The sequence below is a fragment of the Schistocerca piceifrons genome, chromosome 4 (genome assembly GCF_021461385.2).
Source record: "Schistocerca piceifrons isolate TAMUIC-IGC-003096 chromosome 4, iqSchPice1.1, whole genome shotgun sequence".
Classification (NCBI taxonomy): domain Eukaryota; kingdom Metazoa; phylum Arthropoda; class Insecta; order Orthoptera; family Acrididae; genus Schistocerca; species Schistocerca piceifrons.
The window spans coordinates 406,086,085-406,111,466 of NC_060141.1; the positions used below are offsets into that span (position 1 = coordinate 406,086,085).

The following is a 25,382-nucleotide window of genomic DNA, read 5'->3' on the forward strand; positions in this document are numbered from 1 at the left end:
CAAGGACGTAAGTGGGAGAGAGAAAGATTCAAAAATGGCTCTAAGCACGATTGGACTTAACATCTGAGGTCATCAGTCCCCTAAGACTTAGAACTACTTAAACCTAACTAACCTAAGGACATCACACACATCCATGCCAGAGGCAGGATTCAAACCTGCGACCGCAGCAGCGTGATTCCGGACTGAAGCGCCTAGAATCGCTCGGCCACAGCGGCCGGCAGAGAGAAGGGAAGATCTTCAAGTGTAGATGCTGAATATCCAAAGAAGAAGAAAATACGGCATGCATCAAATCCAATTACCAAAAAGGTTGTTCGTCAGGACAATGTTGCACATTGGCCAGTTGTGTCTGAAAAGAGAGGTACGTGGAAGATGCCAAACTGCAAAGTAATTCATCAATTATCTACGAGAAATGTAATGTTAATTTGTGCATCGAGAATAAAAGGAACTCTTTACTGGACTATCATAAAGAACAAATGCTATGAAGATCAAAAGTTTCAAATTCTTAAATATTTTTATATGTCAGAAAAGTATATATGTAATTATTCACAAGCCAAAATTTAATTCATTTATATCCTTAAATGCCTAACGTAAGAAAATATATGACATAAACATGATTAATGTATTATTTATCAATGTATGTTTATTGTGACCCTAAAGTAACACAAATGTAACATTTATAATTTTTTGTCTTTATTGCTTCATAATTGTGTCCATAGAGAGTGTTGGTATTAAATTATCCGCGAAAAGTTGAAAACGTAATGCGCGGCTCCCGATGTCGCGCCGCCGGCTGTTGTCAGACGGCGAGGCGCGAGCCAGACAGGTGCAGAGCTATTGATTCAGCTGGCCCATTGACGTCAGCGGCAACATTTGCCACGGTGCTTGTTGACGCGGCGTCAAAGATGTCGCGGGCTGGCCGGCTGGAAAACGGACGCGCGCCACGCGTCAGCGACCAAAGGCACTCTTCAAGCCGACCTGTCTGCCTGTCGCGGCTTTAAGCGACGCCGACAAACACGGCGCCGCTGCCAGCTCTTAGCCGTGGCACGCGCTGATACTGCCTCCTCGGGTTACGAGTTTGGGCGTACCCGGAGGATGGGCTGGGGGTGGGGACAGCTGACCCATCCCAGAGAATAATGATCTTCACAGACCGAACTCGAATCCCGCCTCGACACACAGATAGGCGTACCATAGGCCTACCATATATTGGATGCTGACTAGTAGCAGCTGTTCCCAGAACATTTTGTCGTGAAGAGGTATGCCCCTCCCTCTACCCCCTCGTCACACACACACCCTTCCCCCAATCGGCTCATCCGTCTACCCTAGTGCAGATCCTCAGTACACTCTTGGCTGTGAGCCAGGTGCTTTGTATCTGTGGTATGCACACCTGCCTAGCTCTAGTATCCATCCTCGTTGCTGTAATCATCAGTCCGAAAACTGATCTGCTCCAACTCTTCACAGTAGTCTACCTTGTGCAATTGTTTTCATATCTGTACAAATACCGCACGCTGCCGCCATCTGAAACTGCTTACTGTATTCACCCCTTAATCTCTATCTACAACGTTTTTTAATCCTCGTCCATCGTGTCCCCGCCACTACACACGCTTATCCCCCTCTAATAACAAATTCTCTATTCCTTGTGGCCTATGATGTGCCTTTCAAAATATCCTTTCCATTATGCACGTTAGACCGCCTCTGTAGCCAAATGGTTAGCATCGTTGCTTTTGGTTCGGAAGGTCTCCGGTTCGATTCCCGGTTCTTCTTTCGATTTTCTCTGAAGTAGAGAGTTCTGAGGTCTGGAACAGGGTCCACTCAACATCATGGGGACAAATAAGGGGCTGTTTGAATAAAAAGGCAGCGGCACGATGAGGATTGATCTATAGGCAATAAGGACTAGAGGATTAGCGACATGCTGGTCACCTGCCCCACTATCACAGATGACTCCCCGTACTGCCTTGAAGGCGGCAGTCGGCCATTCGGAACAGATCTAATCCGTGAGTAGTGTTTATTAGGCTAGTTTTACCATAAAGCTTTTACCCCACTCCCACAGTTCAATTCACTTCAGTACTTGTCCATTATTTACTCTTCTATGCATCTAATCTTCAGCATTCTTCCTATGGCACCAGATTGTAAAAGCTTCTACTCTCTTCTTGTTTGAACTGTTAATCGTTCACGTTGCAGTTCCATACAAGGTTGCAGTCCAAAGGAATATTTTCATAAAAGACTTCCTAACACATAAATTTGCATTCGATGTTAAATAAATGTCTGTTTTTTCAGGAGAGCTTTTCTTGCTATTTCCAGTTGTTTACACCCTCTTTACTTCTTCCGTCGTCAGTCACTTTTCTCCCCAAGTTACAAAACTGTTCCACTAAGTTCTATGTCATACTTTCTAGTTTCCCACGCATCACCTGATTTAAATCCACTACTCAGCGTTACGTTTATTTTACTTTTCTTGGCGTTCGTCTTATACTTCCTTTCAAGACAGTATCCGTTCCGTTCAACTAGTCTTAGTAGTTCTTTATCGTATCTCACTGAACTGCAGTGTCATCGGCGAACCTCAAAGCTTTTCCCTTCCGTGAACTTCAGTTCCCTTTATAGATTTATTTACTATTTTCCTTTGCTTCTTGCTCAGTTTACAGACTAAATAATTTGGGAATTTTTAACCCTCTATATAAAGGGCAGTCAAGTGAAAACGACACGGAAAACAATAAGTAAACTGTTAATTATTTCAGGAGTAATCATCATAATTGTTAACACAGTTATCACTGTGAGACTTGATAGTCGGCGCCTTCATGGAAAAATATTTGCGGCTGCTACGGAACCATGGTTGTATCCAGGCATGCGCCTCTTCGTTTGACTCAAATCGACAGTTACGAATGTCTTTCTTTACGGCTCCAAAAATATGGGTATCAAATAGAGAGATATCGGGACTGTATGAAGGATGTGCAAGTCTTTTCAAAGAAACTTTTGTAGCGTAGATGAAAAATCTTGGCAATCTGTGAGCAATGTCTTTCTTCAGGGCACCAAAAGTACGGCAATGGCATGGGGAGAGGTGGAGACTGCATGTCGATGATGATGAAATGATGATGAGGACAATACAATACTCAGCCTCCGAGCGGAGAAAAACTCCGACCCGGCCGCGAATCGAACGCGGACCCGCTGCGTGGCAGTCAGACGCGCTGACCACTTAGTTAAGGAGGCGGACTTTGTGTTGGTACCCACTCTGACCAAAAGTAGCAGGTCACCCCTAAAGTGGATAGTCGTATGTATGGTGCCATTTCAATACCATCTTTATGCCTCCAAAGCGACAGATGTGCACTATAATATCTTATCCGTTGAGCTTATTAGCTTTCTTTTGGCCACATGACTTTCTCATTCGTTCCATAAACGTTTTCGTGGCTTTGTACGATATAAACTCTGGTCGATTCGCTCCAATGCATTTGGCACACTTTGCGTTAGTGTGATTATGCATTGCAGAAGAACGTTATACAAACGTGTGAAGTTGGTTAGGTTCTTCAGTTTACTCTTGTGTTGTTATCAATATTCTGCATAAAATTAAAAAAGTAGAGACGCTTCCTCTCATTGTCGTCTCTTCGATTTCGGTTAACATTGCCGCTGAAGTAGATCCAGGGAATCAGTCGTGCAGGATACTGCTCTTGGCCTATAAAAGAACTTGTCGTTAATCTGGCTGATACAGGACTTCCCCTGTTTTTCTCTTTTTTTGGATCTAACTTGAGTTTTAAATCTACAGAATATATTTGTTTGTATGAGAAGCCTTTTTAAACAGCATTTTGTATTCCATATTAAAGTTTATTAAGTAGCTTCGTCCTCTTTTATCAAATTATAAATTACTTGGTTTACAGAAAAACAACAATTTGTACATTATAACAACTCCCCATTTAGTGTACTAACTTCATACACTGACGGAAAAAATTGCAACACTAAGAAATAATTAATGTAGAGTAACGAAATTTCGGGAATATATTTGTCTAGGTAACATATTTAGGTGATTAACATTGCAAGATCAAAGGTTAATGTAAACGCGATGTAAGCCATTGCAAATGTGAAATGCTGGTACATTAATAACCGGTGTAACTGCCAGAATATTGAATGCAAGCATGCAAATCTGCATGCATTATGTTGAACAAGTGTCGGATCTCAGTTTGTGGGATGGTGGTGATCCATGCCTGTTGCACTTGCTCGATTGGAGACAGATCTGGTGATCGAGCAGGCCAAGGCAATACGTCGACACACTGTAGAGCATGTTTGGTTACGACAGCCTTGTGTGGGCGAGCGTTATCCTGTTGGAAAACACCCCAGGAATTATGTTCATGAATTCAGTCGGATCACCAGCCTAATCACCAGATTAACGTACAAATATGCAGTCAGGGTGCGTGGGATAACAATGAGAATTATCCTGTTGGAAAACACCCCTGAAATGCTGTTATGAATGCAGTCGGATCACCAGCTTAATCACCAGATTAACGTACAAATATGCAGTCAGGGTGCGTGGGATAACAATGAGAGTGCTTCTGCTCTCATACGAAATCGCAGCCCAGACCATAACTCTAGGTGTAAGCCCGGTGTGCCTACCACACAGACAGGTTCGTTGCAGGATCTCAAGGGGCCTCCATCTAGCCAACACACTGCCATCACCGGCACCGAGGCAGAAAAAGCTTTCATCACAAAACACGAGACCTCCACCCTGCCCTCCAACGGGCTCTCGCTTGACACCAGTGAAGTCGCAAACGGCGGTGATTTGGTACCGATTTATGACAGTTCGTTGTGTTACTGTGGTGCCAACTGCTGCTCAAACTGATGCAGCACGATGCGCCAGAGCCATACAGCGAACACGATGATCTTCCTTCTCGGTAGTGCCAAGTTGCCGTCCGGAGCCCGATCTTCTTGTAGCCGTACATTCTCGTGATCACCATTGCCAGCAGTCATGTACAGTGGCTACATTCTTGCCAAGTCTTTCTGCAACATCGGAGGAGGAACCTGCAGCTTCTCATAGCCCAGTTACATGACCACGTTCAATATCAGTGAGGTGTTGATAAGGGTGTCTTTGTCGCCTTAAAGGCATTCTCGACAAAGATCAACCCACCACGACCAGTCTCAGCGCTCAAGACCGTTACAGCGTGTATTTAAGGCAAACCAATAGCGCCACTCTCGTTGGACTGGCGCGAAATTTGAACAGACATAATCTTTCAGATGTAGAAACACGCCTACGAACTTTCGTTTATGTCGCACTACTCCCGTGCTTCCAGGCGCTGTTGGTACTCACAACAGACTCAAAAGCTCGACAAAATGATCCCGTTCGGCTCAGTTCCTAAATGGATACTTTTGTCTCTTCTTGGTCTGGCACCTTTTTCCGTCAGTGTACTACGTGTTTCGAAGCTTCATACGTCATCACGAGGTGCATGTTTTCTGCAGCTCCTGCTTTCATGTTCGTACGCGCGATAGAGTTTTGATATGGTAGTTTTGTAAGACTCAATTCCTGCACTGCCGTAGGAATGTATTCAGGCTTCCCGTGCAAAACACGGCTGTTGAGGGCTGTCTGCTGCGACGTTAAAGGGAAGAGCGCCGCAGGCGTGACCTTGTCGCTACACGGCTGCAGTCTCCACGCCGCGTCGGTCTCATAAGTGAATAGTCGAGTGGTTGCACTGAACTCGGTACTGTTTCGTCAAACATTGAGTTGTTGATTCACTTTTTGCTTCTTAACTAAAACTTCTTATTTGGCAAATGTAATTACTAAGATGGTGTGTAGATCGAGCCATTCCTCACTGAAACAGCGTGACTTCCCAAACTCGTACCTTATTTTACCATCATTTGCCCAAATTATTATATGAAATAATTACTACAAGCCCAGGATATTTCCTTCCAAAGAATTATGTGACCTATTTAAAAATCAGTTACGAAATCTGCATCAAAGGAATATAATGAAACTAGACGACGTTCCTTCCGCAATATATCTAATTTGAATGGAGACAGATCTTAAACGAATTACAAATTCCAGCAAAGCAGGAAGTGCAGTATAAATTAATTGGTTAATTACTTTAATTAAATATGCATTAAAGAGCTGTTATATTAGTTAAACATAGGTTTTTATCATTCGGTAAGCGTGCTTGGTTAAATTTAAACCTGCAGTAATAGTGCTCGATTTTAATAACCCAGAGAGTGGTGCAATGGAAAAACAATCGACTCACTCGGGAGATTAGCAGTTCTAATCCCCGTCCGCCCATACAGATTTAGGTCCTTAGATCACTTAAAAGCAAAGTACTGGATGGTTCCTTTAAAAAGGGATACGGCCGAGTTCGTCCACCAATTTGAGCTTGTACCCGGTCACCAACGATCTTGTCATCAACAGGACATTAAACCTAATCTTCCTCCCTCCTCCTTTTTATTAGCAGTAGACACCCACAGTCCATTAAGTATTTGCTTAGGACAACTTATTTTCATATATACGTCAAAACAAGCAAGAAAACGTAGCTTAAATATGAGGTATGGGAACGGCAGCTAGTATGGGCCACTTGGGCGATAATTTGCTTAAAACTTCTGCTGTTGTTTGGAAGTCAGGTATAAGTCCATAAAATGTCTGCTCCAGTATTTGTATTTGTGTAAATGAGGAGAAAAGATTTATAACCAAACCGACACAAAGCGAGAAAACAAAGGAACATCACCAACTTAACCTCATAATTTAAGGAGAAGATAGCACACTTCCAAGATTTTAGCTCCAGCAATCGATCCAGCGCGAAAATTTGCGCTATAATTCTGATAGTACGCAGTTATGACCCGAAAGCACAGCTATTAAAACTTTTGCGCACACCGGTTGTTGGTTATTCGCTCCGAAACACTGTAGCCACCTGACGCCCCAGCGCAAAGTACTGACTGTACACCGGAGTGACAATCCGCGCCCTCCTATTCACGGAACGTTGAAGGCAAAGGAACAGGAGGACTTAGGGGGTATGAACCCGTTTGTACAACGCGTTATGAAATCTTGTTCGAGAAATACAAGTTATTTTACGCGAAAAAGAATTAAGTTCATTGAGTACATAATATATCAACCTCACACGCACATGCTTTCAATATGAAGCCAATGATTTTCGTTTAACAACTTAATCAAGTCAAACACGCTACAGAACAGAGCGTCCCCTGCAAATGCACTTCACCTTAACAGTGCCGGTCCGGAGTGGTCGAGCGGTTCTAGGCACTTCAGTCTGGAACCGCGCGACCGCTACGGTCGCAGGTTCGAATCCTGCCTCGGGCATGGATGTGTGTGATGTTCTTAGGTTAGTTAGGTTTAAGTAGTTCTAAGTTCTAAGGGACTGATGACCTCAGATGTTAAGTCCCATAGTGCTCAGAGCCATTTGAACAGTGCCGGCTTTAAAATTCAAAGAAAATAAACCGCAACAGAGGTGTTAGTAACTAAATAGCGCTAAGCTACTTTTTAATAACGCAATCATTTCACTAATTTACACTGTATTTCTGAATCGCAACATGAAAGTGTTCACAACAAAGAGATTACCGGCAGCAGCTACAGGCTACAATCTGTGCACTTTATCACAGTGAACTAAACATTATCGCTTGTTGGTTCACGGACATTATGAGCAAGAACCTCTTAATGCACTCCAATGTACAGCATTTCGCGCTCGGCAATAGGCGGTTGTGGTGGCGTGGGGTGAATGACCAACAACCGGGCACACGGATGTTTTAAAACTGTACTTTCACAAGCTCATAACTGCATTGTGTCGGAATAATGGGCCAGATTTTGGCGTGAGATCGATTGCTGGGGCTGATATCTTGCAGGTATGCTGTTTTTCTCCTTAAACTATCTGGTCAAGGTGGTGATGTCTCAATGTAAAACAAAATTCGAGATTGATTGGCGACTCCATGGAGTGTTCTGTGTACCACGACCAAATAGTGGATAGAATTGGAAGGAGAATCAGCATTGGCCGTATTTTTTTTTTTTTTTTTGTTTTATTATCCGCAAAATCGATTTTCGGTCACTTAGTGACCATCCTCAGTGCTCAGCGCTCTAAGCTTGTTGATACCAGTGCCTACCAATTGTAATTCTATATTACAGCACTGAGGAGGGTCACTAAGTGACCGAAAATCGATTTTGCGGATAATAAAACAAAAAAATACGGCCAATGCTGATTCTCCTTCCAAAATTCGAGATGTTACGAAAACTGTTGCGTAGTAGAAACTATACGACAAACTACAGGTTTTTAAATAAAAAAGTTGCTTCTGTGGTTCACAAACGGGTTAATCTGTATGATTCTTCAGTTTCTCCCGGCGTATTTCATGCTCGAACAGTCCACGGATGTACTGCCGGTCCATAGTGTCCAACGGGCACAATATTTCGGCGATCAGACATGTCGCCCTTGTCAGGTGCGCTGACGAACTGAGCTTCTGAGGGCGGGCGGCCGTCCTAAATCCCCTCCCCCTGCGAGGCGCTCTCTTTGCGGTCCGCACCCGCGGCCGCGCGTCGGCGGTCGCTGAGAGGCTGGCGTCGGCGTCTGTGGTGACGTCGGTGTAACTGCCTCGTCCGCCCTGGTCGCCCGTTCGTTTTCTTTGCTGAGTGTCTTTTTAATTAGACTCAGTGCTTGTCCCCATCCCTTGCTGAGGTTATAGCCGCAATCTCGGTTAATGCGTCCGTCCCTAGTATTAAATTCAATAGCCTCTCTAACGACGCTGTCCCAGTATTTAGATGTCTGTGCCAAGATCCTGGTATGTTCAAACAGTGCTCTGCGACCGCCGACTTGTTGGGGTACCTAAGTCGAGTGTGCCTCTGATGTTCTCGGCGACGATCTTCGATGGTGCGCACTGTCTGTCCAATATAAGTCTTCCTACACTGACACGGAATCTGGTATATGCCGGGCTTCTGCAAACCAAGATCGTCTTTGATACTTCCCAATAATTCTCGTGCTTTATTGGGTGGGCAAAAGACAGTTCCTACTCGGGGAAAATAGGACGAATATTGAGGAAACACCGAGTAGGAACTGTCTTTTACACACCCGATACTATTAGTGAAGGCATGAAGACTGTCAAAGTGTTTCCAACAGCACAGATTCGATATTTATTGCGAAAGGCGAAACACGTTTAATGGAGCAGTTAAGTCATTCAAAATAAGAGCATTTTCTTCTGAATAATGTACTTCGTTCACGAGACAACATGACTGACATAAGGAGGCAACAAAGTTAACTTGGTAACATTTCAGTATTTTGTTGCTCTGTTACTACACGTTGCCTTCAAAAAGATCAGTAAGAACAAAAGTTATTTAAAAGTGTACTAAGTTCTTTTATTTATATCTATCTGACAACGGAAATAAAGTGTACAGAACAATTCAGTCTATTTACAACAGTTATTACAATTATTTCGAAAGGTTTCACACACATAAATATACGCTTATTAATGTTTAACTATGTATTACAGTGCTTTATACACTTTTTTCGCTTTCAGTCACGTCATGTAATTTTATTAATCTTTTCTGGAAATAACAATCACACAGCTAAAGTTTATTTTTTATTTGAAGTAAATATAAATTCATTTTAAACACAAATAAAACAATGTTATGAAACCACTGTTTTCGGAAAAATACTGTATCATCTGTGCACTGATACATAAAATACTCCTTCTAAAATGATGGAGGAAGCCATGAGAAATATTTCCATCACTTTATAATACATATGACAGAAAACGTTCCTCATGATACGTTAATTGTAAGGTTACGTAAAGGACCACGCATTGGTCTCCAAACTGTCACCTACCTAAAAATTAATGGTACGCTCAGGAAAATTAGTTGTTTGCAATACTTTTATGAATTTATTGATTTAAAGGATATAAAAGCTTGTAACTGGGATGAGTGATATTATCCACAAACAACGTTTATCATCACGTCACTGCAGTCATGCACTGTGCGGCTGATCCCGGCGGAGGTTCGACTCCTCCCTCGGGCATGTGTGTGTGTGTGTGTGTGTGTGTGTGTGTGTGTGTGTGTGTGTGTGTGTGTGTGTATGTGTGTGTGTGTTTGTCCTTAGGATAATTTAGGTTAAGTAGTGTGTAAGCGCAGGGGCTGATGACCGTAACAGTTAAGTTCCATAAGATTTCACACACATTTGATTATTCTCGTCACGTCACAGCGCAAGAGAAAATGAAAACTGCAGCACGCTGTCTTCCCCACAATGTCACGCTATGCTAAGCAATAGCAAAGGAAAGAGAGAGAAAGAAAGACTGGCAGCAGCCTCAGTCATATGAAAATCACACAACTGACGTGGAAGACATGGGGACATTCCATCAAATTGTAGCTCGTTTCGGTTTACCATTTGTTATTTTTTATACTGGTCTCTATCACAGTCACAACAGAGGTAACGTGAAAGCTTTTATACGGTTCAACATCTTCTGACTCGATTATGCCAGTAAACCATCACACCCGATTCTTTAAAGAATCGAGACTCCACGTGTAAAACGCCAAATCTCCCAAATCAGGTGTCGTACAATGATATAATTTTACCCGTACGTTCTGTAGCATATGTGGATACTGTCTGGAAAATGTGTTACGAAGTTAGTAGTAAACTAGTAATAAATTAAAACGTCATGACTGATGCTGCAGTTTTACTGCATGAAAAGCGAAAATGTGGTGCGCTGTGTCTTTATTTTGTGAGGGATGTCAGCGAGAGAGAGTTTTGTAAAGATTTTACATTACGTCTAAGGTTTTTTGGAAGTCGCTAAGTGCTCTCATTCTAAAATCCTGGATGAAAAAGTCTTCCTAATTTGTGCGCCTTGCATTATGCAGCCACAAGACATACACACAGTTTCTAACTGTAATACTTAACTTGTTTTGTTTGACTTTTAACACGTGGATTCGCTCTTACCACATTATGGCAGCATTCTAAATTTTTAAATTAGCTCAATAATTGCATGATACGCCGAAAAATCAGATTTTTGATGCCCCTGGAAGCGTTACACAATGAGGTGACAAAAGTCATGGGCTACTTTATACTATCGTGTAAGACCTCCCTTTGCCCAGCGTAGTGCAGCACCTCGACATGGCATGGACACATTAATTCGTTGGCAGTCCCCTGCAAAAATATTGACACAGGTTGCCTCTATAGCCGTCCGTAATTGCGAAGGTTTTGCCTGGGCAGGCTTTATTGACCTTTCGATTATGCCCCATAAATGTTCGATGGGATTCACGTTGGGCGATCTGGGTGGCCAAATAATTCGTTCGAATTGTCCAGAACGTCGCGAAGAATTGTATCCCGGCGGCTTGCTGCAGTGTCCTCCACTAAAAAACCAGTTTTTATTTGGGAACATGAAGTCCATGAATGACTACATATGGTTTCCAAATAGCCGAACATAACCATTTCCAGTTAATGACCGGTTTATTTGGACAAGAGGGCCTAGTCCATTCCATGTAAAGGTAGTCCACACTATTATGAAGTCACTACCAGCTTGGGCAGTGCCTTGTTGACAACTTGGGTCAGGGCTTCATAGGGTCTGCGCCACACTCGAACCCTACAATCAGCTCTGAAACGGGACTCATCTGACCAGGCCACGGTTTTCCAGTCGTCTAGGGTTCAACCGATATGGTCACGAGCCCGAGAGTGGCGCTGCAGGCAATGACGCGGTGTTAGCAGAGGCATTCGCATCGGTCGTCTGCTGCCGTCGCCCATTAACTCCAAATTTCGCCGCTCTGTCCCAGTGGAAGATCGTCGAACGTCCTACATTGTTTTCCGCGGTTATTTTGCGCAGTGCTGCTTGTCTGTTAGCACTGTCAGATTTATGCAGACGCAGTTGCTCTCGTTCGTTAAGTGAAGGCCGACTGCCACTGCGATGTCCGTGGTGATAGATAGTGCCTGAAATATCGTATTCACGGCACGCTCTTGACAATGGCCGCGCGGGATTAGCCGAGCGGTCTGGGGTACTGCAGTCATGGGCTGTGTGGCTGGTCCCGGCAGAGGTTCGAGTCCTCCTTCGGGCATGGGAATGTGTGTTCGTCCTTAGGATAATTTAGGTTAAGTAGTGTGTAAGCTTAGGGACTGATGACCTTAGCAGTTGAGTCCCATAAGATTTCACACACATTTGAACATTATTTCTTGGCACTATGAATCTCGAAATGTTGAATTCCCTAACGATTTCCTAAATGGAGGGTCCCATGCGGCTAGCTCCAGCTACCATTCTGCCTTCAGAGTCTGTTAATTCACGTCGTGCATTCATAATCACCTCGGACACCTTTTCACACAAGTCACCTGAGTACAAATGACAGCTTCGCCCATGCACTCCTTTTATATCTTGTTTATGCGATACTACATCCTTTTGTATATGTGGATATCGCTGTTCCACGACTTTTGTCAATTCAGTGTATAGGTAACCTGTAACGGGGCTGTGACCCGGGTTATCCCTTTAATATCATAGATGACTTGGAAAGAGAGGAAACTTCGAGTTTAACATCCCATTGTTGATGATTTCAGTAAAATTTGCGCGAAAGCTCGAAATGAGACATAGATGTGGAGGAAAAAATCACCCAAATTCTTTTAAAAGGAACTGCCGCGGAATTCAGGCTAAGAAGTTCATGAAAACTACTGAAAATCTAATGGATCGCCCATCGGGATATGAAGCCCGCCCCCCACGAATAAGTTCTTAGAGCCTTTATCACCACGACCTCGTTCGGTCTGTACTACTAGGGGGAGAGGTGTACGTTTGTACAACTAACACGACCGCACACGCTTATATTAATACAGAAAGGTCGACCGTATGCGGAGAAATACCCACAATAGCCAAGTCAACATACTGCCTTGCTGACACAAACAAATGGAAATATATGTAAAAATCTTCTGCAGTGGTAATAATACGCACTTGGGTGAGGGCAAACGGCGTAATCCCCGACGTCACAAAGGCAGTGAGGTATCGGCGAGCGCGATATTAATCTTGCACTTACGACACGCAGATCCTCGCGCGGCATGGGCGTGCCTGCAGAATTACGCGTGTCACAACTGCAGGAAGAATAACTGCCCCCGCCCCCGGCCGCTGCTAGGGGGAGACATGTGGGCTCACCAGCAGCCACCAGCCACCAGCTGCGGCCTCATCTGGCGCCTGGCCGGCTTACGCCGCCACCCCTGCCAGATCAAGCGGCCCTTGTCATGCTAATCGCCGCTAATGGCTGCACAATGGCCATCGCACCCAGCACTGTGCGCGTCCTAGCATCGGTCAGCACCTATCCTTTGGCAGTTTGCCCACGTAAATCGATATCAAGCAACTGGGAACGTCTTTCGTGCTCTGTATACTACAACTCTTTTGGTTTTCGCGCTTGCAAAGAGAGTATCAATGAAAACTCCACTTTACACAAGTACATTATTTCTTTTAACTTTACCATATGGCCGGCCGTTGTGACCGAGCGGTTCTAGGCGCTTCAGTCTGGAACCGCGCGACCGCATTAGTAAGGTTTAAATAGTTCTAAGTTCTAGGGGACTGATGACCTCAGATGTTAAGTCCCATAGTGCTCAGAGCCATTTGAACCATTTTTTTACCCATATGTGCGATTTTGGGATAGATTTGTCACCTTTCAGTTCGGGTCATGTTAACTGGACGTATACACTGCCTCCCAAAAAAAGTAAAGCATCCGAAAGGAGGAAGGGGGGGGGGGGGGGAGGTGAGAAACGTAACGAATCTTCAACGTCTGAGAGGCTATGTGACGGTATTTCATTGATTACAAAATCAAGTCAGATTTACAAAGAAATTGGCAGTATGACTTTGTACCCTCTCTGGCATGTTGGTCGTACTCATGTTCTGTTGGGGACAGACCTGGCGATCTTGCTGGCCACAGGAGTACTTCACCATCTGGTAGACAGTTCATAGCGACACGTGCCAAGTATGGACAGCATTGTCCAGTTCAAACATGACACCACAATTCTGTCGCATTAGAGGTAACACATGAAGAGGCAGAATGTCCGTGAAGTACGTTGTGCTGTCAGCGTTCCCTCAACCACAACCAGTCGTGACCTGGTATCACACCCGATGACTCCCCACACCATGGCGTCAGGGTAACGTGGCTGCGTCCATCCAAAACAGTTTAAGAACAGGACCTCTCCCCAAGTCGCCGCCATACTGGTCAACGATGGCCATTTTGGGGTAGTGCAGAACCGCGGTTCATCGGTAACACAATTCGACGCCATTCACCGGCAGTCCATGTTTCCCGATCATAGCACCACATCAAACCCAACCATTTGTGTTGTGGTGTTAACAGCAGCCTATGCATGGGATGTCGTGTGACTAGGGTCTCCCATCAGGTAGACCGTTCGCTGGGTGCAAGTCTTTCGATTTGACGCCACTTCGGCGACTTGTACGTCGATGGGGATGAAATGATGATGATTAGGACAACACAAAAACCAGTCCCTGAGCGAAGAAAATCTCCGACCCAGCCGGGAATCGAACCCGGGTCCTTACGATTGACATTCTGTCGCGCTCACCACTCAGCTACCGGGGGCGGACTATGCATGGGATGGCAGTCCCTTAGACCTGTTCCTGATAGTCTCTGACCAATGGTGCGGGATGACACAGAATATTGAAGGGAGTCCATTACGTCTTTTGGATGCCGGGGGTGCGAAGGGGCTATGAAGTGTTTGGTGCACAACACGCCGACAGGGACCTTGACGACTAGTATGCCGGCCTCACGTTCCCACGCAGTCCAACAGGTGGCCACAGTCACATCTGAATGCCCCACAAATCTGGATACTGCATGATCCGACCAGCCGGCCTCCTGGAGACTCAACTTAGGCCCCTTTCAAAGTCTGTCAGGTGCAGGTGCTGATCACGCGTCTCATACGAGAGTGAGGGAATCTCAATGTCCTTCATAGTGATCACTCAATATCTAACGCTCTTCATAGAAATACACAAATATGAGAACAGCTTCAACAAGAAAAAAGAAAGCCTCAACGTGAACGGATCCCGGATTCCCGTGCTGCAGCGAACGACTGTTACACGTAGCAAGGCGAGAGCCGCACCGGAAATCACCACGGAAAAGCCTGTGGATACTGGGCGTCAGGTACATATAATTTGCGGCTGCGAGCTCGACTCCAGTCGACCACCAGCAATGGAGGGTGAAGCTTTGACAATGACAGCCACCCGTGCTGGCGAAACGTTGGAAAAAGTATGAAATCACCACGGAAAAGCCTGTGGATACTGGGCGTCAGGTACATATAATTTGCGGCTGCGAGCTCGACTCCAGTCGACCACCAGCAATGGAGGGTGAAGCTTTGACAATGACAGCCACCCGTGCTGGCGAAACGTTGGAAAAAGTATGAAACGAACGTCGGCCAAAGGACCCGGTACAGCAGCAAACAGGCAGTTTGTCTACAAGTGGCCACGAAAGCCTTAACAATTTTGAATTACAAGTCCAATCAATTGCTCCCTATGTACCCGCCTATCGTGTGTTCGGGTGCGATGTTACATTGACATCCGACCATATTTTCTAAGTGCTTCACTATTTTTTGTCAGGCAGTGCGATTTCAGTTAGGAATACCTTTTAGATATAATCAGTTAAATTTAGATACAACGTATCTTACAACATCACCGCACACAAGCATTAGGGTATTTTTGCACACTACAGCGCGTCTGCTGCCACACACTGTAAAGAAATTGTATAGAAATTTTTAAACTTCTAGCAGTTACAATGCCAAGCGATATTTACCACTCTGGAAGTGAAAATCTTTTGTAACTCAAAAATAAACATGCTCATATTCTTCGATATAGTCCTTTTCAGGTTAAGTCCGCAGCTCTCGGTCTAGTGGGTAGCTTTGCTGCCCCTGGATCACAGGGTCCCAGGTTCGGTGCCTGGCCGGTCGGGGATTTCCTCCGTCCGGGGACTGGGAGTTTGTGTTGTCCTCATCATTTCATCATCATCCAAGAAAATGCCGAGACTGGACAGTGAAAAATTAGGAATTTGTTTGGGCGCTGATAACCACGCCATTGACAGCCTCACAAACCAAACATAATCATCGTCGTCATTTTTCAGGTCAATGTACTTTCTCTCATCTTATGCAACTGAGCACATTCCACCCCAAAGAGCAATTCTGCATGACCTGCGAAATACTCGTCTACGACTGCCTCGTCGTTGGGCTGAAAGCCTTTTCCGGGTATAAATTTCTTCGAATGTGAGAGTAGGAAAAGTTGAAGGCAGAATTTCAAAGAACATTCAGCTCTCAGTTTTGCCATTAATAAGGGGCCTTTGTGGTTAGGTTTTGTCCCATGAAAGATGTTTTCTTCTTTTGCAATAAAGGTATCTTGTCGCGTAATTATCTCATTTGGTACAGGTTATTGGCGTAGTATTCGGTAGTTACTGTTAAACTCTTCGCAAACCAACGAATAAAAAGTAGCCATTTTGCTGCATAGAAAACACTGACCGTAACATTTCCGGCAGATAGAATTGGCTTTGCCTTTTTCGTAGTGTCGTGATTTCTGATCGTTGTTTCGTTTGCTACATTCTCATATAAACCAGTATGATCTAAAACACACCATGCCTTTCTCTGCTCACACGTGAATGGCGTAAGGTATTCATGAAGAGCAAAATGCTCTTCAAACTGCACTGCGTGGCCCATGGGCTTTGGGAATACATTAAGTACGTTCAGTGACCACATCAACTGTGTCATGGAAACTTTAGTCAACTGGACATTCCAGCACTTTCCATCTCAAAAATATTGTGTCCTTCTTTAAGCGCCAGTTACTAAATAAATGTCAGGAAGATTGTGTAGAGGATACCATCGCAAGTGCTAAAAATGATCAGCTTCAAGAGCTCTATTAAACGATGACCTTTCTTCCGTCTACCTATGTTAAATTTTGAGATGATCTCATTTGCTTCAGTCCGAAAAATTACCGGCAACGATAAATTTGCCATTAATTCGTCCTTAATGGTTCGTCTAAAACGCATATTGCCCCGAAAGATCTCTGCACTATTGTTTACGAAAAAGTAAGGTTCACACAAACTGAATACAGAGTGTTCCTCGATTCTCAGTACATAGTTCTTTCTGCAGTCGTAGTTTAGATTTTCATTGTTCCATTACTCCTTTAAATGAGTTTCAGAAGTGACACATCAATGGATTTTAGTATGTGAGCAATGCGTGTGTGTGTGTGTGTGTGTGTGTGTGTGTGTGTGTGTGTGTGTGTGTGCGCGCGCGCGCGTGCGTGTGTACGTGTGCGTGCGGATGCACGTTTTTACGCCATCGGTTTTTGGGATCAGAGATTCTGTAGTTTTTTGAATTTTTCGCTTTTAACCTCTGTGCCTCATAACTAATATTTATGGGTGCACTAAGGACATAGTGTCGTTCGCCCCATCAGACATATCATTATCGTTATCGTCATCATCACTATCATGACCATCATCATGAGCATAATCATCATTATAACCATCATCTTCGTTATTGTTAGGGCGGATACATGTCGGGACGAATTTCATGGTTGAGTAGTGGCAGAGTTGAACTTATGGAGGGAGACTATGGACAACGCATATTGGTGCGTGGGAGGTGGGTTATGGGTGTAATGCCAGGGTACTTAGATTGGAACTAAGAGGGTAAGATAAGGGGTCCTGGGATTGAGTTTTCCGGTTTTCGTATTGTATTCGAAAGTGCTGTAGAAAGACTGAGAAGTGGATGAGCTGGTATGGGTTGCGAGTGGGGACACCAAGCATGGCATCAGTTAGAAAAAAGGCTGCAACAGGCTGTGAACCACGCAATCTCATTTTCGTGTCAGTCTGTGGAAGTGTGTAATGGTAATCGTGGAATATCCATAACAGTAGCACACAGCAGTAATTGTGGTGTGTCATCCAGAGCCCTACTTTAATCTCCTCACCCGCTGACTCCCCTCGCTGCATTTCCACTTGCATTACACGCTGCTGTAGGCAGTGCTGGCGCTGGCGAAGTTTCTGTACTGTAGTGAAGTGCTCTGGCGTGGCTCGCGGCTGCTGGCACGGTGCGTGTCGAGTACAGCGTGAGGCAGCGTGTACTTGTGTTGCAGGCCGCCGGTGTCGCTGGCGATGGGGCTGTCCCCGCGCTACCACGGCGCCGCCATGCTGGGCTCGCCCGCCGAGGTGCCGGCCAAGCAGGAGGCAGACGACGGTACGTACCACACCCCACCCCACTGCTCCCTAACTGCACGCATGCCCATTCCAGTAACCTACACTCAACAGATACACTTGCGCACGCAGCTCCATTACCTCCCGAAGGGAAGGTGCCTACGCGTATGAAGGATAGGGAAAACCTTTGCAATTACGCAGTAGAACCTGCCCTTCGGGGTCTCCTACGCATTCATGCCACAAGACTTTAGTTTTCTTTTTTACCTCCACTTGTAAGTGGACTTGAGGACGTCATACTGATACTGACTCTAAGACTAGATCACGAAATGCAATGGACCGTGGATCATAGGTGTTGAGGTATGTAGGGGATGAAGAATCTCAAAAACGGGAAAGCAATGGGTTGTAATAAAATAACAGCTGAAGCTATAAAAGCCTTCGGAAATAGATTACACTATTCTGGTTCCTTTACAAAGAAATATAACAGTAAATAATGCGAGACCTACAGGACAATTAATTTCATATCACTTTATAAAGGCCGAGAGCTGCCTCTCATTCAGCAAATTAGAAAGAAAAAATTGAACAGAACACTGGACGGAGTACCTGATTAACATGCCCACAGTACGGTAGAAAGAGTCAGTTTGGTTATGGAGGGGAATGTTAGGTCAGTTGTAGATAATGCAGATGGTCGATTTTTTATTCGGACAACTGTAGGAAAGTGTAGCTCATTTTTAAAAGAGACCGCGTATGGAACTCTTGTGCAGCCCATTCTTGACTATTGCTCCAGTATTTGGGATCCTCGCCAGGTCGGATTAAAGGAAGACATCGAAGCAATTCAGAGGCCTGCTAGATTTCTTACCGACAGATTCGATCAACATTCGAGTATTACGGAAATGCTCTGTGAAATGAAATGTGAATCCGTGGAGGGAAGAACGCGTCCTTTTTGCGAAATATTATTGAGAAAGTTTAGAGAACCAGCATTTGCGTCTGAAGAATGATTCTGCTGCCACCAACGCACGTCTCGCATAAAAACTAAGAAGTCAATACGAGAAAAATTAGGGCTAGTATGGAGGCAGACAGTTAGTCATGAAGCAGACAAGGAAATTACTAGCACAGGTAGAAGGTACCGTCCGCCATCGTGGCTTGCTGAGTGCGTATGAGTATAGACGTAGATAAGAACTGTATTTGGAGACGAAGGTTCTGTACAGCAAGCCCTTTCACGTGGATTAGGTCGCAGTAGCTTTGCAAAGATGAATGGGCTTGCACAGGACAGACTCATGAGAGCAGCATCAAATGAATCTTCAGATTGAAGACCACCATAACAGCAACAGGAAAAATAGGAGAGGCATGACAAAAATACTAGACTTTATTCACGTCGCTGGCCGATTCCCTTTCTGTATCACTCAAGGAGGTAAAGGTGAGACACTTACGCCCGGTATCGCTAGCTACGGTGCCACTGGGAGATTATGTGCTGTGGCGTGACAAGTGAAGTGGTCGCTCGCTCGAATTACCTCGGCTGTTCCCTCGTCTGCACACAATTAGCGTGCTGCCACCTCGCATTATTTCCCCACCTCTCGCAGCTCGCCTTAGCTCTGAGACGTCTGCCTCTTCGCTCGAACTGGTGCGTAATTAGGGAGCTTCAAGTTGAGTCTGCGCGCCATATTTCGCGGAGCTTCTTAACAAGCAAAGTTGAGGGAGCGCGAGCGCTTCAATTAGCTACCCGCAACCTTCGTCGCGCATCAATTAGTGTACATAATCCGGCCCCCGCTGGGTTCTTCCTTGCTCTTAATTAAAATAACGCGGAATTTTAATTACTCGCTTTGATTAATTCGGTGGGCGCGAAAAGAAGGGGAGGTAAGAAGAGAGGTTAAGGACTGTAGCTACGCCGCAACGGACGTAACACGCTACGTTAGTCTGCTGCAGAGACATAGGTTTTTCCTGCCTTGTTTTCCAATACAAGCGTGTCGGGAGCTAAACAATACACTGTTTTCCAGACAGCAGTGAAAGTGAAAACCACTGACATTAACTATCACGAGGAGAATCCACAAACCGACTTCCGTTTGCGTATTACACACCGACAAGGATTCATAGTGACATCTGCTGTTCGATAAACTTAGCATACGTCAACTTATTTTTTATAGCACGTGGTGGGTTATGTGTTAATATGTAGCATCAGTGTTATTGCTTGTGTGAGTCACATACATGTCGGAAATTGCGAATTTTAAAGAAGCCAGTTTAAGGGACGTGGGAATTATGAAACGTATTTCGGCATTTCAGATGTTAAAGTTAAGGATAATTGCTTTTATTTGTTATTCTGAAACATATAATTTTTAGCTTCGTCAAAATTTCGGAATGGGGTTGATCCAATGAGGGAAAATACGCTTTAGGACTGGAAGCGGGGTTACGTGCTGGAGTCAAGAAGTCGAAGTCGGTCTCAGCTCTTGTGACGATCGGAGGATTTGTTGCAATCAACTCTATAATAGTAACTAATCCCCAATAATCGTGAGGTTTAGGACATTGTGATGTGTCAGTAAACTTTTAAGAACGTACGTGAAAAAAGGTTACGGAAATTCCGGATTTTTTCCTGTGTAAACTGTCGCTTTATTTTGAAGATCAAAATTCCACGTGGCGTGCTGTGCAATCTTAACCGATAAACTTCCTAAGTCTGAAGGAAAAATGTGCAAACCGTATGTGCGAGGATTCGAACCATTGAAATTAATATGTTTTCTTGGGATCGGGTCAGGGCGAAAACCTCAAACCTGCTACTAAAACCTGATTACTGTTTGTGCTGGTAGTACGAATGAATTAATACAGACTGTGTAAGGTTTCGTGCTTTTTGTTGAAAGCCATAAACCAGTACGGACTTCGTAGCGGATATTTGTAAATAAAAGTGACAATATAAAGGACATTTCATTCACTGACTTTCGCTCATTTGGTCGTTACAGAGATCTAAAGCTTAAACTGTCTCGCACTCTTCCGAAGCGTATAGAACTACTAAATTTTTTACAGGTTTTTTATTCGAGAACCACTATACGTCGCGCCAGGATAGGCGCAAGCTTAAACTTTCTTGCACTCTTTCGAAGCGTATAGAACTACTAAATTTTATACAGTTTTTTTATTCGAGAACCACTATACGTCGCGCCAGGATAGGCGAGTGCCCGAATTTAGGACGGCAGACAGTACTGCCGCACGTACCTTGGCGAGATTACTAAAGGTCGCTACGAAGTGAACTACAAGCAGTAGAAGTAGTAGTAGTAGTAGTAGTAGTATTTTAGTAGTTTAATTCGTGCATAAATCTCTTTTACAACGATACTGGACATGTCGTGGTATCACAATTTAAGAACAAAAAAGATAAAGTAATTCACGTATTTAGACATTTACTAATTAGAGACCTAGTATGGCAATCATGGGTCTTATAGCAGGATCCATCCCGGCATCTGCCCGAAGTAATTTAGGGAATCCACGGAAAACCTATATCAGGATGAATGGGTGAAGACTGTCCTCCCGAATACAAGGTCACTCTATTGAAACCAGTGCTATCTCATTCAGTTTATTCCTACTACACAATAGTTTTTACAAAGAGGTTGTTTAATAATGAAAAAGCTTAATGGTAGATTGTTCATACATTTCTCACTCCCAGTCGCTACACACACGACACCCACTGTACACATGTTGTTTCATAACACCACAAATACAATTCTGCATTAAATTTGTCAGTGTCACTTTTCCTCTTCAAACTGAAATTCATGGCAAGATTTTTCCTTATGTTCAGTGTCACTTTACTGGTTATTGCTCATGTGACCAATTCCTTCACTGCTTCATTAGTGTTCTCTATTAGGAGTCCTCTTATTTCCTAAGAGACTATAATATTGTTGCCATCAGCAAAGAGAATTTTTTCTGCACTACTAACACTAGTGTGATACTCATTTATGTATATCACGAACAGTCCTGGTCCAAAAATGCTACACTGAGGAACTATATTTATATATTTTGATTCCGATAAACGTTTTACTGGAAGTATAGACTATGAACGTATATACTATAATTACCAGATTGATAGACGAAGGTGAATGGGGAATACGCCCTCAAATTCACCAAATACCATCTCTCCTCTAACTACACTGATAGAAAAAAATCGCAGATCCAAAAAATACTTTATTTAGAGAAACGAAACTTCAGGAATATATTTGTCAAGGTAACACGAGTATTTAACTGATTAACACTGCGAGATCACAGGTTAATGTACGCACGGGACAAGCCATTGCAAATAGTAATGCTAGTACATTAATAACCAGTGAAACCACCTGAACGTTGAATGCAGCCTTGCAAACGTGCATGAATTGCGTTGTACAGGAGCCGGATGTCAATATTTTGGATGGAGTTCCATGCCTGTTGCTCTTGGTCGGTCAATAGGGGGGCGGTTAAGGCTGTAGTGGATTACGGTGAAGTTGTCCGATGATGTCCTACATGTGCTCGATTGAAGATAGATCTGGTGATCGAACAGGCCAAGGCAAAATGTTAACACTGTTTACAGCGTACAGGTTACAACATGCGATCACTGGCACCCAGGCGGAACGAGTAGTCATCGCCGGCCGCTGTGGCAAAGCGGTTTTAGGCGCTTCATTCCGGAACCGCGCTGCTGCTACGGTCGCAGGTTCGAATCCTGCCTCGGGCATGGATGTGTGTGATGTCCTTAGGTTAGTTAGGTTTAAGTAGTTCTAAGTTCTAGGGACTGATGACTTCAGATGTTAAGTCCCATAGTGCTTAGAGCCATTTGAACCATTTGACCGAGTTGTCATCGGAAAACACAAGAGACCTTCGCCCTGCCCTCCAATGAGCTCTCGTTTGACACTACTGAAACCGCAAATGGCAGTGGTTTGGAATCGATGGAATGCTACAGGGCATATGACTAGACGCAGTCCTTGATGTAACCGATTTGTAACAGTTCGTTGTGTCACAGTGGTGCCAACTGCTGCTGAATTGCTGCTGCAGATGCAGTACGATGCGCTAGTGCCATAGGGCGAACACGATGGTCTTCCCTCTCGGTAGTGGCACGTGGCCATCCGAGGGCCGGTCTTCTTGCGACCTTATATCTCGTGACCACTCTGCCAAGTCTGCAGTATTGTGGAAGGAACATCCAGCTTCTCGTAGCCCAGTCACAAGACCTCGTTCAAACGTACTGAGGTGTTGATAATGATGCCTTTGCCGCCTTACAGGCATTCTAGACTAATATCTACTCACTACATCCAGTCCGGAAGGTAACTAAAGCTCACGATCGCTACAGTGTGTATAAAGCAAACACGCTACTCTTACGCGACTGTAGAAACACGCTTACCAACTTTCGCACACCCCTTCTCGGTGTCGCAATTTGTTTTTTTACGTCAGTGCGCATGGCTCTCCTTCGTCTTTTATAGTCCGAATGGAGCTTAGTGTGGCCCGAGTTATGAAACCTGTCGACACGTCGGGGGACGCCGCATTTCAGATCTGTCAGCACTTTCCATTTTCTAACGCTTTTTCTAGACCCACAAATTCTGCGTAAATGTCTCGATTTTTCTTAGGTCTTGTCTCAATTACCGGTCGTAGCTTTACGAGTACCGCACGTAATCTGTAGTACCGCGACGCGATCTGCTTGTACCCGCCTGTGAAGGTTGTCGGCGCGATGTTGCAGAGGACAGCATCGATGTGACGAACGAGGAGTCGCTGCCGCCGCTGTGCGGGAGTGCGGGGCCGGGCGCGGGCCCCACGAGCGCGGGGGGCGGCGGGGGCGGCGGGGGCGGCCTGCAGGCGCCGATGGGCCCGCGGCCGCCCGAGCCGGCGCCGGCGCTCTACCCGCCCGTGCACGAGACGCTGCACGAGACGGCGGCGCGCCTGCTCTTCATGGCCGTCAAGTGGGCCAAGAACCTGCCCTCCTTCGCCAGCCTGCCCTTCAGGGACCAGGTAAGATAGCGTCGGAACTTCCGTGCCGCTTTTCGCGGATGATGCTCTTGTATACAGAGAAGTTGCAGCATCAGAAAATTGCAGCGAAATGCAGGAAGATCTGCAGCGGACAGGCACTTGGTGCAGGGAATGGCAACTGACCCTTAACATAGACAAATGTGATGTATTGCGAATACGTAGAAAGAAGGATCCTTTATTGTATGATTATATGATAGTGGAACAAACACTGGTAGCAGTTACTTCTGTAAAATATCTGGGAGTATGCGTGCGGAACGATTTGAAGTTGAATGGTCATATAAAATTAATTGTTGGTAAGGCGGAAAAGCATAATGTAAGCAGTATCTTCAGTAGACCTACTGCATCTTCTAAAAAGCGTTCTGACAATAAATCGCAGTCTTTGGGTTGCTTTGCCCACAACATTATCTGTGTGGTCGTTCCTATTTAAGTTATTCGTAACTGTAATTTTGTAAGTATTTAATTGAAAATACAGTCTTTAGATTTGTGTGTTTTATCCTGCAACCGAAGATTAGCCGATTCCTTTTAGTACTCATAGGGAAGACCTCACAATTTTCGTTATTTAGAGTCGAATGGCATTTTTCGCACCATACAAATCTCGTTCTGGAATTTGTTTTGATCATCTGATGACTATAAGACGATAAATGAATCTGCAATCAATCTAAGACAGCTGCTAAGATTGTCGTCTAAATCGTTAATGTTGATCAGGAACAGCAGACGCCTATAACACTTCGTTGGGGAACGCCAATTATTACTTCTATTTTACTCGATGACTTCCCTTCATTTACTACGAACTGTGACCTTCTGACAGTAAATGACGAATCCAGTTGCACAACTGAGACGATATTCCATAAGCACGTAATTCGGTTGTAAGCCGCTTGAGGAACGGTGTCAAAAGTCTTCCGGAAATCCAATAATATGTAATCAGTTTGACATTCTATGTCGATATCACTCGTTATTTCGTGAGAATAAAAAACTAGTTGTGTTTCACAAGAACTACCTTTTCTGAATTCGTGCTGGCTGTTTGTCAATAAACTGTTCTCTTCGACGTAACATAACGTTCCAACACAGTACACGTTCCAAAATTCTACTGCAAATCGACGTTAGCGTTATTGGCCTGTAATTCAGTAGATTACCCATGTTTCCTTTCTTCGGAATTGGTGCGAGTTGTGGAACTTTCCAGTCCTTAGGTGAGCTTCTATCGATGAGAGAGCATCAACAGCGCAGAAAACGCTGCCAACTTCCCAGGTATTCTGTTGTATGTTGTACAGTGGGAGTATGCGTGCGGAACGATTTGAAGTGGAATAATCATATAAAATTAATTGTTGGTAAGGCGGGTGCCAGGTTGAGATTCATTGAGAGAGTCCTTAGCAAA

At 44.5% G+C, this 25,382-nt stretch overlaps 1 protein-coding gene across 1 annotated transcript in view; it reads left to right on the forward strand.

Moving 5' to 3' along the window:
• The window catches only part of LOC124795871 (photoreceptor-specific nuclear receptor-like), a 254,597-nt gene that overhangs the window by 204,914 nt on the left and 24,301 nt on the right, over window positions 1-25,382 (forward strand). The window contains exons 6-7 of the mRNA XM_047259952.1: window positions 18,001-18,101; window positions 23,724-23,992. Of these exons, the coding sequence (XP_047115908.1) occupies window positions 18,001-18,101; window positions 23,724-23,992 (370 nt within the window). The remainder of the gene's footprint in view (window positions 1-18,000; window positions 18,102-23,723; window positions 23,993-25,382) is intronic.